At 52.3% G+C, this 17,528-nt stretch overlaps 1 protein-coding gene across 1 annotated transcript; it reads left to right on the plus strand.

The window, feature by feature from the left end:
- Nucleotides 1-16,228: 16,228 nt before the first annotated feature.
- Nucleotides 16,229-17,304, plus strand: LOC119335171 (glutathione S-transferase 4-like). The gene is made up of 2 exons (XM_037607335.1): nucleotides 16,229-16,541; nucleotides 16,636-17,304. Exons 1-2 carry the CDS (start codon nucleotides 16,340-16,342, stop codon nucleotides 17,106-17,108), a joined length of 675 nt encoding a protein of 224 aa, XP_037463232.1. The 5' UTR covers nucleotides 16,229-16,339; the 3' UTR covers nucleotides 17,109-17,304.
- Nucleotides 17,305-17,528: the final 224 nt, after the last annotated feature.

The raw sequence follows: 17,528 nt of genomic DNA on the forward strand, positions 1-17,528 counted from the left end.
TATATACTAATGGCGCACTGTGGCACGGTGCGCCATTAGTAGTTTAAACTAGTAATGGCGCACTGTGACACGGTGCGCCATTAGTAGTTTTGCAAAAAAAAAGAATAAAAAAAAATTCAGTACTGGCGCACTCCTGGTCTGGTGCGCCATTACTAGTTAGAACTAGTAATGGCGCACTTCGGCCGGATGCGCCATTAGTATGTATGTAAAAATGAAAAAAAAATATCACTAGTGGCGCACCTTTTGTCTGGTGCGCCATTAGTGTCTTCCACACTAATGGCGCATCACCAACTGGTGCGCCATTAGTACATAGTAGTGGCGCACTGCTTCCCAGGTGCGCCATTAGTGTCAATCCTATCTATAGCCCTTTTTCTAGTAGTGTCAGTCGACTGCCAGCAGTCGACCGTGGTCTCGGGGACTACACCCAGTGGGTGCACTCGTCGTGCCCCCACTGGTTCAGACAGTTTACTAAGACTTAGCTCGAGTCGAGTGGAGTGGAAGATTTCCTAATCTCTATGCAAAGAAACACCCCAGTGGGTGATCGGATATAACTCAACATTCAAAAGTTCAGTCGGAGTTTTGCTAACCTGAACATTGGTCTGAAGGGCAGTGCTGGCGTTGTAAGCCACATGACTAGCCTCGTGCATCACCTTCACCTGCTCCATGACAAGGTTCACCTGGTGAAGAGCCTCCCTGGCAGCACTCGGCGAGTCATCTGGGGTCTGATAGGCAGCAAAGAGTGACGGTTGCAAGGCGGTCGAAGCGGTTACTGGGTCAGAAGTGTGGAGTTGCACTGGAGCAACAGGAGTCGGAGCAGCCGATCCCGACGGAAGATCAGTCGTCATCAGGTCAGCAAATGTGAGTATGTGACGTTGGTCCGAACCGGCTCCCCGGAACGTTCGACCACCGCCTCAAGCACCGGTGTCGACTGAGGGACCTAAACTTCAAGTCTCTTCCTGCTCGAGCCTCCACTCCTCTTCCTCCTCTCCTGCAGAGGCGCTTCTTCTTCTTCATCATCAGGGAGCACGACGACCTCCTGTGGAACTACAAAAAGGGTGAAATATCAGAAAGCCAGCCGATTGATGATCCACTCGACTAAATGAAACCTGGTCGAACGAACTTACCAGCTCGAGAGGTGGCCTCCTCGTCTCCTGGAGCCTTGTCGATGTCCATGTCAGTAGCAGCAGAGGTGGGGCTGGAGAGATACATGATCCAATCGGTCAGGACGGGAAATTCAGTCGGTCTGCATAAACACAAGTGTGATACTCACCCCGAAGCCACAGGGATGTCCATCTTGATCCGCGGCAAAGTCTTCCGAGCCTTGGGAGGAGTAACCTTGGGCTGCTTAGTGATCTTCTCCGCGGGCTCCGGAGTCGATGTCCGAACATGCTTCTGAGCGTGGGGACCTGGAGCCACGTTCTTTCCACGCCCGCTTGCTGGGTCATGTTGCTGCTTTGATCTACGCTCGGAGCACGGCGACGAGTCAACTTCCTCCTCCTCGTCTGACTCCTTGATCTCCTCCTCCTCCTCTTCATCCGAGGACTCCCATTCACCGCTTTCCTCTGCACTGGCCTCTCCTTCCTGGTCCTGCACCAGAGCTTGTTTGCCGTTGGGCATCGAATACATCTCAGTGAAAACTTATAAGACAAACAGACGAACGAAAGTCAGTCGACATCAAGTACAGTCAGAACATACATGCCAGGAAATTGAAAAAAAGAGCGTACCTTGTCGGGTGGATTGTCGTCTCTGAAGGGAATGACTCGTCTGGATCCTCTGGGGTTGTCCTAATTGCCTGTAATACTCCTCAACCACATAGCCACGGTTTTGGACGGCACCTCCTCTGGGTGGACCCGAGCGGTGTATTCAGGTCGAGAGTATAACCACATAGGATGGTCACGGGCCTGAAGGGGCTGGATGCGTCGACTGAGGAACACTTCCAGTAGATCCAGGCCGGTGACATGCTCATTGATGAGTTGGACCACTTTCTCCACCAACATCTTCGTCTCCACGTTCTCAGCAGCAGTCAATTTGAGTGGAGAAGGAGTCTGGACACGGTCGAATGTGAAGTGGGGGAGGCCGGTCGACTGGCCTAGAGCTGCGACGTCCTGGCAATAGAACCAGGTCGACTGCCAGCCTCTGACCAATTCAGGGAGAGTCATAGCAGGGAAAGAACTCCTATGCCTTTTTTGGATGCCTAAACCCCCACACATCTGGATGACATGGGTTTTTGAGTCACTCGACTTTGCTTTTTTGACTGACTGGGAGCAGATGGTAAAGAGATGCTTGAAAAGACCCCAGTGCGGGCGACACCCCAAGAAGTTTTCGCACATCGATACGAATGCGGCCAGATAAGCGATGGTGTTGGGAGAAAAGTGGTGGAGTTGCGCGCCAAAGAAATTCAAGAATCCCCGGAAGAAGGGGTGTGGAGGAAGTGAGAAACCCCGGTCGACATGGGTAGCGAGTAGAACACACTCACCCGGTCGAGGCTGAGTCTCCATCTCCCCGTCCGGCAGCCTGGCCGCTACCTTGGCGATCAGGCCGGACTCCGCCAGCTCGTCCAGATCCTCCTGCCGAATCAAAGACCGGATCCAATCGCCCTGGATCCAGCCCGGTGGCAGCCCCGCGCGCGAAGACGACCCGCTGCTCTTCTTTTTGCCCTTCGCCGCCCCCGTCGCCTTCTTTGCGCGCTCTAGCGCCCCCGTCTTGTCCTTCACCATGGCTGCGAAGCGGCAGCGTCGAGAGCGGAGGAGCTAAGCGCGGTGGAGAAGCGGAGGAAGAAGAAGGAGGAGTGGGCGTGCACAATGCAGACGCCTCGGCCACGTCGCCTTATAAAGAGTCGCTTCTGAGTGACTGACGCGTGGGACCAGGCAATCCGGTCAAATCCCACAACAGTCGCGCGCAACCTACGTGACGAAAAAGGCGGCACGGAAATCGAGGCATCGTTGTTTTATCCGCTCCGCCCGCTTCGGCACTCCCCGTCCCGCGCGCTTCCCCGAAATTTCTTATCCCGCGAAATCCGGAATAAGTAGCAGTCAATCACGCCCGAGATCCTACACACTAATACAACACTCGACACATGATGCCACAAGTTCAATCGACAACTCCCTGAATGGATCAAGGCGGCTGAGTCGATGCCAAAGTGCCAACGTGAGCTCTCCGTCTTGCAGAAAACGTTCGCGAAGGCGCAAAACTCAGAACAAGTTCAACTTCAACCGAACCTTAATCCATTCGGGGGATACTGATGAGGATACAGACCTGGGGTAGGGTCATAGGCCAGACCTACACGCCCTACCCAAGGTCACTACCCTAGAAGATAAGGAGTCCAAGATACAGCAAGAGACCCCCAGTCAAAGATGTCGTGTGCCATCCACTCGACTGTCAGGTCACTCGGGCGTCCTCCCCCTTATTGTCACTCGACCATCCAGAGAATCACTCGACCTACTGAAGACCAGGAGTCACTCAGCATTGCAACGGGCAGGCGTTCACTCCGTAGTCTTTAAGGTCATTAACAACACTTAAGGCAGGCGTTACCAGTAACGCCCCCACTTTATGTACATTAAGTCCCTTGTAACGGAGGGGAGCTTGGGTCCTGGCGTACTCTATATAACCCACCCCCCTCCTCTGGCACAAGGGTTCGCACCCTCTGTAAACATCACATACATAATCCAATCGACCGCCTCCGGGCACCGAGACGTAGGGCTGTTACTTCCTCCGAGAAGGGCCTGGACTCGTAAATCTCGTGTGTACACCTTCACCATAGCTGAGATCTTGCCTCTCCATACCTACCCCCCTTTCTACTGTCAGTCTTAGAACCACGACATACAGCTCAGCCGTTCACCTGCCTACATTAAACATGTGTGCGGTTGCCAAGGAATGGCGAGCCAGCGCCACCTGTCCGTCGGTCTACCGCCCGCCATTAATCACGTCGCCGGTTGCCCTGCTACCCCCCGTATTATATAAACCACGGACCCGGCCATAGCCGCATCCATTATCCTCCACCCCTTCCCACTCTCTGCACCACGCATGCCATGGACTCCTCGAGCTCCAAAGTCGTCTGGGACAACATCTCATCCGAGTACAAAAAGGAGATCGCTGCCATAACAGTCGACTGGTAGGCATGCAGGCAAAACGGAGGCTGGCGCTGCGGACACCCCAATGGAGGATGCGGACGAGGACGCGCCGACACCACCCTCCTTGCCAGTGCATGCTGACATCATGGGCGAGGCCTGTGCCCACTACACAGACATGGTGCTCGAGAAATGGGAGGCCGTGTTCCGTTGGGCACAATCCGACCAGGCCTACAACCTCCGCCTCCTCGACGAGCACCGGCCCACATAGGAGCAACTCACCGCCGGCATGGCCGTAGTGCCGGACGTGGCCACTGTTCCTCCCCTCCGGTTGAAGCCAATCTTGGTGGCTCAACATCGTTGGCCGGTTAGCCACTTAGCAGCAACGTGGAGGCGGATAACTTCAGTTTCCGGAGCTCATGGCTGCGGAGGGTTGAGGAGGAGGCGGGGCTTCATTTTTCGAGGATCATGGCCAGCCGGAGATGGTGAACGGGCACTGGCGGTAATATTAGTCTAAGTTTAGAGTCCGCTCTAGTTGAAATATGTCTAAATGTAATGAATTTACTCCAGTTTAGATGAAAAGCATTTTATGTGAAAAATCATCCAAGTATGAATGAATATTGTTAGGTACGTTCAAATAGGCATCAAATTTGTTCATTTTCATTAAAGTTCTTCCAAAATGTAACTGAATAGTATTGGATGGCTGACTCTCGCATCCGTGTCCGCGGATCCCCCCTCCCCTTGTCCGCAGACGGATCCAGGAGGAAATTTGGGGGTCAGCATTGGAGATGCCCTAAGCAGCATAAATTAATCTGACGGTTGCGCCTTAACCGCTCGATCCGAGGTGATCTGAGAGCTGGGTTTTAACCGGGGTGGCATACCGCTTCAGCCAGGCAGACATGCCATGGGCTTGCTCGTCTTGGCGCATGAGGGAGAGAAGTGTTGGGCTGGGCTTTGGTTAGGTTTCTTGTTTCTTTTTCTTTCCTTTTCCTTTTTATTTTATGTTTTCTATTTCCTTTTGAATTTACATTGATTCAAAACCAAATGTGCTCCAAATTCTTTTAGGAAAATGGGTAGAGTCTAGAAGAATATTTGGGGCTTAGAAAAATTAATTTTCAGTCCAAATTAAATATATGAATTGTTACTCTGTTTGGAATATTAATTTATTCCCTAATTTTTTTAGGGTTCAAATTAATTTCCAATTTAAATCGAGAGTCCATATTATTTGGTATTTGGGGAAATTACTTTCAACCCAAAATAATTGTCAAAAGGTAACACATTTTGTAGCTCAATTTTGGTTCTATAAATAATCCCTAAATGGAAATTTTGGGTTTCGATGAATTGCCAAAATGCTTTTTGAGCCACAATTTTACTTAAACCAGTCAAATCCTAGTCAAAACTAGCTAAGTTCAATCAATCACAAGAAAATTTGAACTTTTTCAATTCACCCTAATTTAAATGATAACATTCCAAATTTGGGATTTTTTGTTATTTGGCAACAAGCAACGCAATAAGGAGGGTGGAGGCAAGACAATCACATTGCATCATTACTAGAAGGAACTAGTTGGTAATGAGAAGTGGATCACAAGAAACTTCAAAACCACATCGAAGAGGTCACTAATTAGCATATCTGTTGAAGGCGATGAGAAGGAGGATGAAAAACCTCACAAAAGGCCGTAGGGCAAAAGATGCAAAAGGGAGAAAGAGACATGGAGGCGTCATCACTTACAAAGACGAGCTTTGTGCTATAACTGAGACCCAAAAAGCTTTGGAGGCGAAACGCACTAAAGAGAGGCCGTGAGATGGAACGACCTCAAGTTCATGGAGGATGACAAGTGGAGAGAAAAGTCGACAACTCATGGGAGGAAGGTGGAAGCGAAGAAGCATAAGATTGCACCCGAGGAGGAGAGGCTTGCAAAAGAGAAGAAGGTCGAAGAGTGTGATATAATGTTCATGGACCCGAGCACGATGGATGCCACGACAAGGAAGTACTGGGAACGCCTCGTGGGGAGATTTTGGCCCAATCAGAGGCCAGCCGTGGTGGTGATGGTGGCGGACATGGTGGTGGTGGTTGTCGGTGTCAAAACCGGCGGATCTCGGGTAGGGGGTCCCGAACTATGCGTCTAGGCGGATGGTAACAGGAGACAAGGGACACGATGTTTTACCCAGGTTCGGGCCCTCTTGATGGAGGTAAAACCCTACGTCCTGCTTGATTAATATTGATGATGTGTGTTACAAGAGTAGATCTACCATGAGATCAAGGAGGCTAAACCCTAGAAGCTAGCTTATAGTATGATTGTTGTTCGTCCTGCGGACTAAAGCCATCCGGTTTATATAGACACCGGAGAGGGCTAGGGTTACACAGAGTCGGTTACAATGGTAGGAGATCTACATATCCGTATCGCCAAGCTTGCCTTCCACGCCAAGGAAAGTCCCATCCGGACACGGGACGAAGTCTTCAATCGTGTATCTTCATAGTCTTGGAGTCCGGCCGATGATGATAGTCCGGCTATCCGGACACCCCCTAGTCCAGGACTCCCTCAGTAGCCCCTGAACCAGGCTTCAATGACGACGAGTCCGACACGCATATTATCTTCGGCATTGCAAGGCGGGTTGCTCCTCCGAATAATTTATAGAAGATTGTGAACACCAGGATAGTGTCCGGCTCTGCAAAATAATTTCCACATACCACCGTAGAGAGAATAACATTTACACAAGTTCAATCTGCTGACGTATTTCGTGGCGTGTCGTCACACCACTACCAAGCCTTTACTCGAATTGTTTTTATTGTACCACCTCAGCACATTTAGCGAAGCGGTTTCCTTGGCATGTCTTGTCGAAGCAGAGATCGTGTTCCCCTTATTCCGGGATTCCCATCAATACGGACGTGGGTAACCCAACCGCACCATGGATTGCGGCGCTTGGGGGATAAGTGAGTTTTATCAGGCCGGTGGGGACGCATGTTTGTGTCCGCCCATATAAGGGGATAAAGATCCAACCCTTTTACCTGCGCCTTCTTCCTCCTTGGATTATCCAACTCCGCGAACTCGAGCTCCAGCGCCCATGTCCGCACTTCTCACCTCAACCTTCTCCAACTATGTCTGGAGCGGGAGGCAAGTGGATGGCCTCCTCCGTCACAGAGGGGCAGATCCAGAAGCTACGCAACGCCGGATATTTGTCCAGCAACATCGTGCACCGGCTCCCCGACGAGGGAGAGCTCATCCCCACCCCTAGGCTCCATGAGAGGGTAGTATTTCTTCCCCATTTCCTCCGCAGACTGGGCTTCCCACTTCATCCCTTTGTTCGGGGGCTCATGTTTTACTACGGCCTGGATTTCCATGATCTGGCCCCGAATTTCATCCTCAATATCTCGGCGTTTATCGTCGTGTGCGAGGCCTTCCTCTGCATCCAACCCCACTTCGGTTTGTGGCTCAAGACCTTCAGCGTCAAGCCGAAGGTTGTGAAGGGCAGCCAAGCGGAGTGCGGAGGCGCCATGGTGGGCAGGATGTCCCACGTTACTTGGCTGGAGGGCACTTTGGTGGAAACCATTAAGGGGTGGCAATAGGGGTGGTTCTACATCACTGAGCTGCGTGACCCTGAATGGGCAGCGGCCCCCGAATTCAGATCTGGCATCCCCACACGGCTCACTTCCTGGAAAGAGAGTGGCCGGACTTGGGGTGATTCGAAGGAGCTGACCGGACTCCAAGCCTACGTCGAAAAGCTGGTGGACAAGAAGCTCAAGCTTGTCAACATGGTCCAGGTCATGCTCATCCGCCGGATCCTCCCGTGCCAACGACGGGGCTTCAACATGTGGGAGTTTGATCCGACGCAGCACCAGACTTTGAGCGGGCTCTTCGACACTACGTACGAAGATGTCTGGAAGGTGCTGTTCAAGGGCGCCGAGGCTCCCGCATCCGCTACCGAAGATCGCGGATTCAGCTTGCAGCATCCGGCTGACGAGGTAAGCGATTTTATCCTTTACGGGACGCTTGTTTTCCATAGTTTGACTCTATGCGGGATCTAAACTCCCTTTCCTTTGACAGGACTGGCTGGCGAAGGCCGAACAGACTATCTGTCCGGCCCCGTTGCCAGAGGACCCAGCGGACGCCCGCCTAACGGGGCTGATGGCTCCGGCACCCCACGTGGTGCCGGAGAAGAAGGCCAAGAAGAAGGCCATGGGGACTCAGAAGAGTTCCCGTTTTCAGGTGCTATCGGATGACGACTCCGAGGCCGACTCCTCTCACCAAGGTGAGGAGGAGAAGAAGAAAGCCTCTCCCCCAGAGCGGGGAGAGAAGAAAAGGAAGGCCTCCCCAACGAGGGAGGCCGAAGGGTCCAAGAAGGGAAAAACTCTTCCCCCGGACTGCTCTGCCAACGCCAGTGATGACGACGAGGACTGGCCTCCAAGGGCCAAGCCCCTGGCGAGATCGTGAGTATCCGGACTCCCGAATAACTTCATGGTTTTTCTTTTTTGCCACACAATGTCTTTCTAATGCCGCATACAACCCTGCAGTCCGCCCAAGGACGATCTTCCCGCTTCGTCGAGCGGGTCCTTAGGTGCGTCGGATATGGATTCTCTTCCGACCGCCTCCACCCCCCGTGACACGGACGATGCCGAGGTGGGATCCCGGGAAGGGACCCGCCAGGAGGAGGAGGCCCCGGAGGTGTCAGAGGACAACCTCCCGGACTTTGCGCCGGACTCGGCTCCGGATCCCATAGTGGCTCCGGAGTCCGGCGGGCGGCCCCTTCGTAAGAAGGGCAAGACCGTGACGCCGGCAGCCTCCGTCCAACCGGAGGCGCCGGATAGCTTGCTGGAGGCGCTTAATGGCGCCTCCATCGAAGAGGAACACCACACTGTTATGAGTGCGGTGATTCAGAAGGTGCAGCTCGCCAAGAGCGGGCTGACCGAAGCCTGTAGCAGCCTTCTAATAGGCTTTGAGGTAAGAATTTTGATATATGTAAAATAGTACCGCATAGACAGTAGCCCCTGATGCTCGGTTCGGTGTTCGGAAAGAAAAGCCGAACTGAGGATCTTAAGAAGATATACGCAGGAGTCATAAAAAGTATGTCAATATGGGATTGCAGGCTGCGCTGCTGACCTCTGCCGCACTGACTGCGGAGGTCAATATTTTAAAGGAAAGCCTCGAGCGGTCCGAGAACGAGCTCGGCCGTGCCAAGAAGCAGCTCGAGGACAAGGAAGGTGAGTAACACCTTATTAAAATTGTACCTTACAGAAAAGGATTTTGGTTGCAAAAAGAATGACAATGATAATGTGGTTATTGCAGGGGCCACGAACGAGGTGGCGACCCTGAAAGAGGCGGTGGCCGTGGCCGAATGCAATGTGGCCGCAGAGCGCGCTGAGTGAGAGAAGCAGGAGGCGCGGGTGGCGGAGGTACAGCAAGAGCTCCAGGATCTCGTGAAAAAACATGAGAGCCTGGAGCGTGACTCGAAGACTCGAGAGTCTGAGCTTGCAACGGCTCTTGAGAGTGCCAAAGCCGCTAAGGCCGAAGCCTACAAGGCCCTCCAAGAAATCGAGGAATTGAATAAAATAGCGGCGGGTAAGGCATTTTTCATGCAAAGTAAGCATGTGAGTGTTAATTACCTGTTACTTACCCAAATTCGGAGCTCTCCAGGAACGTTCGCAGATCTTCCTTGCAGCATATCCGATGCCACCGCATTCTACCGGGCCAAGGAGGGGAGCTCGACGGAGAAGGTCTTCTGGTCTCAGTATGCTGAGGCCGGACATCCGGTGCCCCTTAGCGACCAGCTGAAGCAGCTGGTCGAGCTCCACAAGGTGGCCGAACAGGCCATGAAGGGCCTCATAGTTCGGCTATGGCCTAAGGAGGCCATGCCCGGGAGCTACTTCGGCCTGGTGCGGCGGCTGGTGGATGCGTGCCCGTGGGTTGAAGTCATCAAGCACTCCGCTTGTATTGAGGGTGCCCATCGGGCCCTTGCCCGCGCAAAGGTGCACTGGGGCAAGGTGGATGCTCAGAAGCTCGTGACGGACCCGCCGCCGCAGGGTAAGGAGCACCGCACGCCCGAGATGTATTATAAGAGTGTGCTGAAGGGCGCCCGCACTATTGCGGGTGAGTGCTCCAAAGATGTAATATTTGAGTAGACTCGCATTTTGTTATCCTGTGCGCTGAAAACTTAGTTCATTTGCGCTAAGCAATGCATTTTAATTTAAAATATTACCTTTTGTGCGGCTGTTTATCAAATCTGAGAGATGGCAAGTCATCGGCTTCAGCCCCCATGCCACGAGTGCTGGGGTGTTCGGGATAAATTTGAGCACTCTTGTTCCCATATTTGGGTCCATCTAGGGAGGCGCTCAACACAACGAACAAGGCAACCGGACTTATAATGCTTGAACACTCTCACTTAGCCATAGAATTCTATAATTTTAAATTTCGGCGAAGCCCCTAGTCTTCGAAAGGCCGAATTTGGGGCGCTATCCACGCCTGGGCCGGACAAAAACCGGCTCCTCACTCTAAGCGGCATAAGTCTTTAGGGACTCGTAAAAAACCTCTCAAACAGCGACCAGCTCTCGCCTCATCATGACGGTCAGTTTTAGCTTTCTCCACTGAGGCGTTAACCTAGCTCAACTGGGGCGCAATCGCAGTGGTTCTCCTAGTGCTACCTTAGCCGATACAACGGAACGTAAGGTACCAAAACATGGGAGCCGGGCAAACCCAACTATTGACCCAAGACATGATTCAGAGCTGATGCATATAATGCTATAAGTTCGGGGTGCTGCACTTGTGAAAGTGTTCGGACTTATCACACCATGATGCGGGAAACATAAGCCCCTGGTGTATTTAGCCATACCAAAACGTACGGATGCGACATGTCACAAATGAACATATGTATAAAAGAGAAATGCAATTGGAAGCAAAAAGGTGTTGCATTACTTATTCAAGAAAAACTGCTGTAAGTGCAGAACGATACAAATGGTGCGATAAGCAAGGGATGGGACTGTTAAACATGTCCCCCTCCAGGGGTAGGCTGCGGAATGGTGCATAAAACAGATTTAATGCTCGTAATGGAGACCACTTGGATATTCGTTGTAGCCTTTCTTCTTCCCTGGCTGTTGCATCGTGAGTTCGGCAGGTCTACTGCCGGACAGGGCCTCTGACGAACGGAGTCCTGTGGATAAAAATAAAAAGGAAAAAGAAAAAAAAGAACGACACACTTGAGAGCCCCTGGTGTGGTTGAGCCGCAGTCTGGGCCTATCGTGGTCGCGCCCCTCTTCCCATGCCCATGGTATCTTCAGAACGTAATGGTGTACGCGAAGGACCTGTGTTGACGTTTTACAGGGGCTGGGGTTGGGGCCGCACTGCTACGCGTGCTCGGAACGTGCCAGGTGGTCTTGTTGTAGGTTACTCCGGGCACACTTAGCTGTGTCCGGCCGCTTAACGGCCGGACTCAAGAATTGCCTTAAGAGGCTGCATTGTACTTCTGCCGCGAGAGCCGCTGTATGTTCCTCCGTGCGGAGAGAACGTTTAGTGTTTCCGTTGACCGTGATGACTCCTCGAGGGCCTGGCATCTTGAGCTTGAGGTATGCGTAGTGCGGCACCGCATTGAACTTTGCAAACACGGTACGTCCGAGTAGGGCATGATAGCCGCTGCGGAACGGAACTATGTCGAAGATTAACCTCGCTTCGGAAGTTATCCGGGGATCCGAAGACACTTCCAGTGTAACTGAGCCTGTACAATTGGCTTCTACACCTGGTATGACGCCTTTAAAGGTTGTCTTGGTTGGTTTAATCCTTGAGGGGTCTATGCCCATTTTTCGCACTGTATCCTGATAGAGCAGGTTCAGGCTGCTGCCGCCGTCCATCAGGACTCTGGTGAGGTGAAATCCATCGACGATTGGGTCTAAGACCAATGCGGCGAATCCGCCGTGGCGGATGCTGGTGGGGTGGTCCCTTCGGCCAAAAGTGATCGGGCAGGAGGACCATGGATTGAACTTCGGGGCAACTGGCTCCATCGCGTATACATCGGTATGTGCATTGCGTATATCATGTTCACCGTCCGCACCTGTGGGGGGAAACCCTTCTGTCCTCTATTGTTCGGCGGTCGGGTCTCTTCCTCGTCATCGCTATGCAGCCCCTTGTCATTGTTTTCGGCAATTAACTTGCCTGCCTGCTTGAATACCCAACAGTCCCTGTTGGTGTGGTTAGCTGGCTTTTCGGGGGTGCCGTGTACCTGGCACGAGCGGTCGAGTATTCGGTCCAAATTGGATGGACCCGAATTAGTTCTTTTGAATGGCTTTTTCCGTTGACCGGGTTTGGAGCCTCTGAATCCGGCATTGACTGCCGTATCCTCACTATTGTCGCCGTTAATGCGGCGTTTGTTTTTGTTGCGACGCGACCTGCCATTGCGGTCCTTGATATCCGGACTGTCAGAATTTTTGCTGAGGTTGTTGCTGCGGGCTAGCCAGCTGTCCTCACCCGCGCAGAAGCGGGTCATGAGTGATGTGAGGGATGCCATGGATTTAGGCTTTTCTTGTCCTAGGTGCCGGGCAAGCCACTCGTCGCGGATATTGTACTTGAAGGCTGCAAGGGCCTCCGCATCCGGACAGTCGACGATTTGGTTTTTCTTGGTTAAGAACCGTGTCCAGAATTGTCTGGCCGATTCGTCTGGCTGCTGAATTATGTGGCTTAGGTCATCAGCGTCTGGTGGCCGCACATACGTGCCTTAGAAGTTATCGAGGAATGCGGCTTCCAGGTCTTCCCAACTCCCAATTGACTCTGCTGGCAAGCTGTTAAGCCAATGCCAGGCTGGTCCTTTAAGCTTGAGGGGGAGATATTTGATGGCGTGAAGATCGTCACCGTGAGCCATGTGGATGTGAAGGAGATAGTCTTCGATCCAAACCGCGGGGTCTGTTGTGCCATTGTAAGATTCAATATTCACGGGTTTAAACCCTTCAGGGATTTGATGATCCATTACTTCGTCTATGAAGCATAGTGGGTGTGCGGCGCCTCTGTACTAGGCGATATCACGACGGAGCTCGAAGGAGCTTTGTCTATTTTGTTCGGCCCGGCCGGACTTACTATGTCCGACGCGACGGTTGTCGTCACGTATCATGGGGCGCCCACGCGATCCATAGATCGATCTTGATTGTCTTGCCCTATCCTCCAATATATCTCGCAAGTCCGGAGTGTTCCCCTGTGGCCTTGTGCTTTTCGAGCGATGCCGGGGTACGGGTCTAGTGAAGGGCCTAGAGGCCTCTCTGTCGCGACCACGGGGTGGTCGGTCAGCCGTATTGTCTCCTGGTGATGCGGGTTCATACGCCTCCTCCTCTAATCGGGGGAGCAGCTTGCGTTTAGGGTAGCTTTTGGAGGGGCGTTCGAGCTCATGCTCTTCGGCCGCGAGGACTTCAGTCCATCTGTCGGCTAGCAGATCTTGATCAACTCTAAGCTGCTGCTGCTTTTTCTTGAGGCTGTTCGCCGTGGCCATAAGTCTGCGTTTAAAACGCTCTTGTTCGACGGGATCCTCAGGCACGACGAATTCATCGTCGTCGAGGCTTGCCTCATCTCCGGAGGGAGGCATATAATCCTCTACCTCTTCTTCTGCCGCTCTCTCATGAGGGCTGGCGTCTCCGTCCTCCTGCGCTGGATCTTGCTGGAGTGGGTTGTCTTCGGCACTGTCCGGTGTATTATTATCTCCGGTGCCGGAATCGTCATTCTTGCTGTGGCGGGATTTAGAGTGGCGCCACTGACGCCGGCGCTTGGGCTGTTTCTTGGAGGGGTCATCCTCCGCTGTTCCTTCGCCATTCCCATCCTTTGGGATATCCACCATGTATATGTCATATGATGAGGTGGCTTTCCAGTGCCTGGTGGGCGCTTGTTCTTGGTCGTCTCCGGCATCGTCGTCCATACCGTCGATGTCTTCGGAGTCGTAGTCTAGCATGTCGGTTAGATCGTCGACAGTGGCTACCAAATGGGTGGTGGGTGGGCTTTGAATTTCTTCGTCGCCCGCATCCCAACCGTCCTGACCGCAGTCCGGCCAGGGCTCTCCTGATAACGAGAGATACTTTAGCGAACTCAAGATGTCGCCGAAAGGTGAGTGTTGAAATATGTCCGCTGCGGTGAACTCCATGATCGGCGCCCAATCAGATTCGATCGGAGGGGGCGCGGGAGGTTCGGAGTCCGGAAAGGAGTCCGGCACCTCGGAGTCACGAGCTTCGTGAGGGACAAGGTCAGTGTTCGGCTCTATCGCCATAGAGGTTGCAGCCCCCGAGGCGGTGTCTAGCCATCCGTCCTCGATCTACGCAGCCGGCTCCGAATTGAAGATCGGGGCGGACTCGAGTGCGGCCTCCAGGGTACTGTCCGGCTGCAGAGCTAAATCATGCCCGTCGTGACAGTGCAGCGCGCTTGGCTGTGGCTCGAATCCATCGAAGATCAAGTCCCCGCGGATGTCAGCCGTGAAGTTCAAACTTCCAAATCTGACCTGACGGCCAGGGGCGTAGCTTTCGATCTGCTCCAGTTGGCCAAGCGAATTGGCCCAAAGTGCGAAGCCGCCGAATACGAAGATTTGCCCGGGGAGGAAGGTCTCACCCTGGACTGCGTCGTTGATGATGATCGAAGAAGCCATCGAGCCTATCGGTGACGACACAGAGGAACTCTCAATGAAAGCACCAATGTCGGTGTCAAAACCGGCGGATCTCGGATAGGTGGTCCCGAACTGTGCGTCTAGGCGGATGGTAACAGGAGACAAGGGACACGATGTTTTACCCAGGTTCGGGCCCTCTTGATGGAGGTAAAACCCTATGTCCTGCTTGATTAATATTAATGATGTGTGTTACAAGAGTAGATCTACCACGAGATCAAGGAGGCTAAACCCTAGAAGCTAGCCTATGGTATGATTGTTGTTCGTCCTACGGACTAAAGCCATCCGGTTTATATAGACACCGGAGAGGGCTAGGGTTACACAGAGTCGGTTACAATGGTAGGAGATCTACATATCCGTATCGCCAAGCTTGCCTTCCACGCCAAGGAAAGTCCCATCCGGACACGGGACGAAGTCTTCAATCTTGTATCTTCATAGACTTGGAGTCCGGCCGATGATGATAGTCCGGCTATCCGGACACCCCCTAGTCCAGGACTCCCTCAGTGGTGGTGGTGAGCACGAAAGTGTTTGAGTTAAGTGTAGTATGAATTCAATGGGGCTCTGTCCACAACATGAAGACATGTTATGTTGTTATTTTGTGGATCAAACTTGATCTGTTTGGTGGCTTCAAGTATATGCACATTTGAATTTGAATTGTTTGACTGGATGATTAAATGTATGTGTATATTCAAAATTGATATGTATATTAAACTATTGCATATAATCAATTTGTATCATTCAAATGGTTGATGAAATATTGTGAAGTTGTTTGAATGTAGGTGAGAAAGGATGAAAAAACTAGTCAATTTTTTCCTGAGTTAAATACAGCAGTTGTCACTTTAAAAAACATTTGAGGAGTTTATAGGATACGGGTCAGCTAAAGTTGCCCTGAGAGTGCAAACTTCTTTTTTTGCAAAAAGACCCAACACCATATATTAAGTATCACAGGACCTTACAAACACACCCATACATAAAGATAAAATTACATTGAAATTTTTGGGGTGCCGAAGTCTTCTTCCTCGTGGGTCTACCGGTGCCTCTTTTTTTTTTCTTCATATATCAAGGTTTGAGATTGCTAACCGGGTCTGCCATCTTTTTTAAACCCAAAATATTGTAGAGGCAAAAGCCGGGAAGTCGTGGATGCAGTCCAGGAGTGTAAACTTAGCATTGATGCTATCTTATTGCATGTTCCCTTTGGTCGGTGAATCAATCAGCGCAAGCGAAAGGGATGCCCTTAAACAACGGGCCAACGGTGCAATCACCTAACTTTTGATTGGACTACTTATTTTGTATTTTAACCTTTAAAATGGAGTTTTATATATGCTTGTTACTACTTGGGCGATTTCGCAGATGAGTGAAAATACTATATGCTATAAAGATTTTAGCATTTGCATGGATTATTTAACCTGACAGCTCGTGTAGACCATAGACCATATTGGAACGCAGTGGGAACGGGACTGCGTCGACAGTATACTCCGGAGTCCCGAGTCCGGACGCAAGCAATGACGCCACGATTGAACACACGTACTACCACGGATCCATGATCAGAACCGCGCGCCTACTTAACGATGAACTTGATCGGCTATGTATAAGCGCAATCAAGCAAAGCGCAGGCACCCGTACGTCGATCTCCAAGAAGCGGACGCGGGCTATCTAAGCAGGCGATGGCGGCGGCGGTGAAGGTGTACGGGTGGGCGATGTCGCCGTTCGTGGCGCGCCCATTGCTGTGCCTGGAGGAGGCAGGCGTCGACTACGAGCTCGTCCCCATGAGCCGCGAGGCCGGCGACCACCGCCAGCCGGACTTCCTCGCCAGGAACCCCTTCGGCCAGGTGCCGGTTCTCGAGGACGGCGACCTCACTCTCTTCGGTAATTCCGTCATTATCTCTTATTTGTCTGTTTATTATCGATACCCCCAAACAGTTAAGGAGAATTGGTACTAGTGATCAGAATTTTCGCGCAGAATCGCGGGCAATCGCGAGGCACGTGCTTCGCAAGTACAAGCCGGAGTTGCTGGTAGGCGACGGCTCGCCGGAGTCGGCGTCCACGGTCGACATGTGGCTGGAGGTGGAGGCCCACCAGCACCACCCCGTGTTGGTCGCCATCACGATGCAGTGCCTCGTCGCCCCGCTCCTCGGCAACGCGCCGGACCAGGCCGTCCTCGACGAGAACCTCGGGAAGCTGGGGAAGGTGCTGGAGGTGTACGAGGCACGGCTGTCGGCATCCAAGTACCTCGCCGGGGAATCGGTCAGCATCGCCGACCTCAGCCACTTCCCGATGATGCGCTACTTCATGGAGACCGAGTACGCGGCGCTGGTAGAGGAGAGCCCCCATGTCAAGGCGTGGTGGGAGGAGCTCAAGGCGAGGCCGGCGGCCAGAAGGGTGACGGAGTTCATGCCGCCTGACTTTGGGCTTGGAAAGAAGGCAGAGAAGTGATGGGTGATGACAACAACACCGGCAAACTGGCCTGCCGCCTGCGGCTGCGGGCGATGGTCACCGACATACGTTCTGTGGCCTGATACAGACTGAATTGCATAAAACCATCACATTTTGGGCTTCTTGTGCAGAAAACCACCTGGTCCCTAATCATTTACAAAAATTACCACACATTCAGTAAACTTTTTGCAAAAAACACTGATCAGGTGATTTATCCCGTTTAATCACTTTCTGACAAGTGGTCTGGAATGTAAGGAGCTAATTTGGCAACATATTAACACACACACCCCTACATCTAAAAGAAAAACGCAATCAGGCCCTCCCCTTGTGGATAACCTCGAGCAGTTCAAAATCCAAATACCCCAAAGCCCATGACCGCCGGTGCGCTGCTGTCCGGTCGGCGCCGCTCCTCCGCTGTCA

This window comes from Triticum dicoccoides, chromosome 7B (genome assembly GCF_002162155.2).
Source record: "Triticum dicoccoides isolate Atlit2015 ecotype Zavitan chromosome 7B, WEW_v2.0, whole genome shotgun sequence".
NCBI classification, from domain to species: Eukaryota; Viridiplantae; Streptophyta; class Magnoliopsida; order Poales; family Poaceae; genus Triticum; species Triticum dicoccoides.

Excerpts from the sequence above, each read along its gene's own strand:
- LOC119335171 (XM_037607335.1), top strand. The coding sequence starts at position 16,340 with ATGGCGGCGGCGGTGAAGGTGTACGGGTGGGCGATGTCGCCGTTCGTG. Across the intron at positions 16,542-16,635 it reads CGGCGACCTCACTCTCTTCG|AATCGCGGGCAATCGCGAGG; the intron begins GTAATTCCGTCA and ends ATTTTCGCGCAG.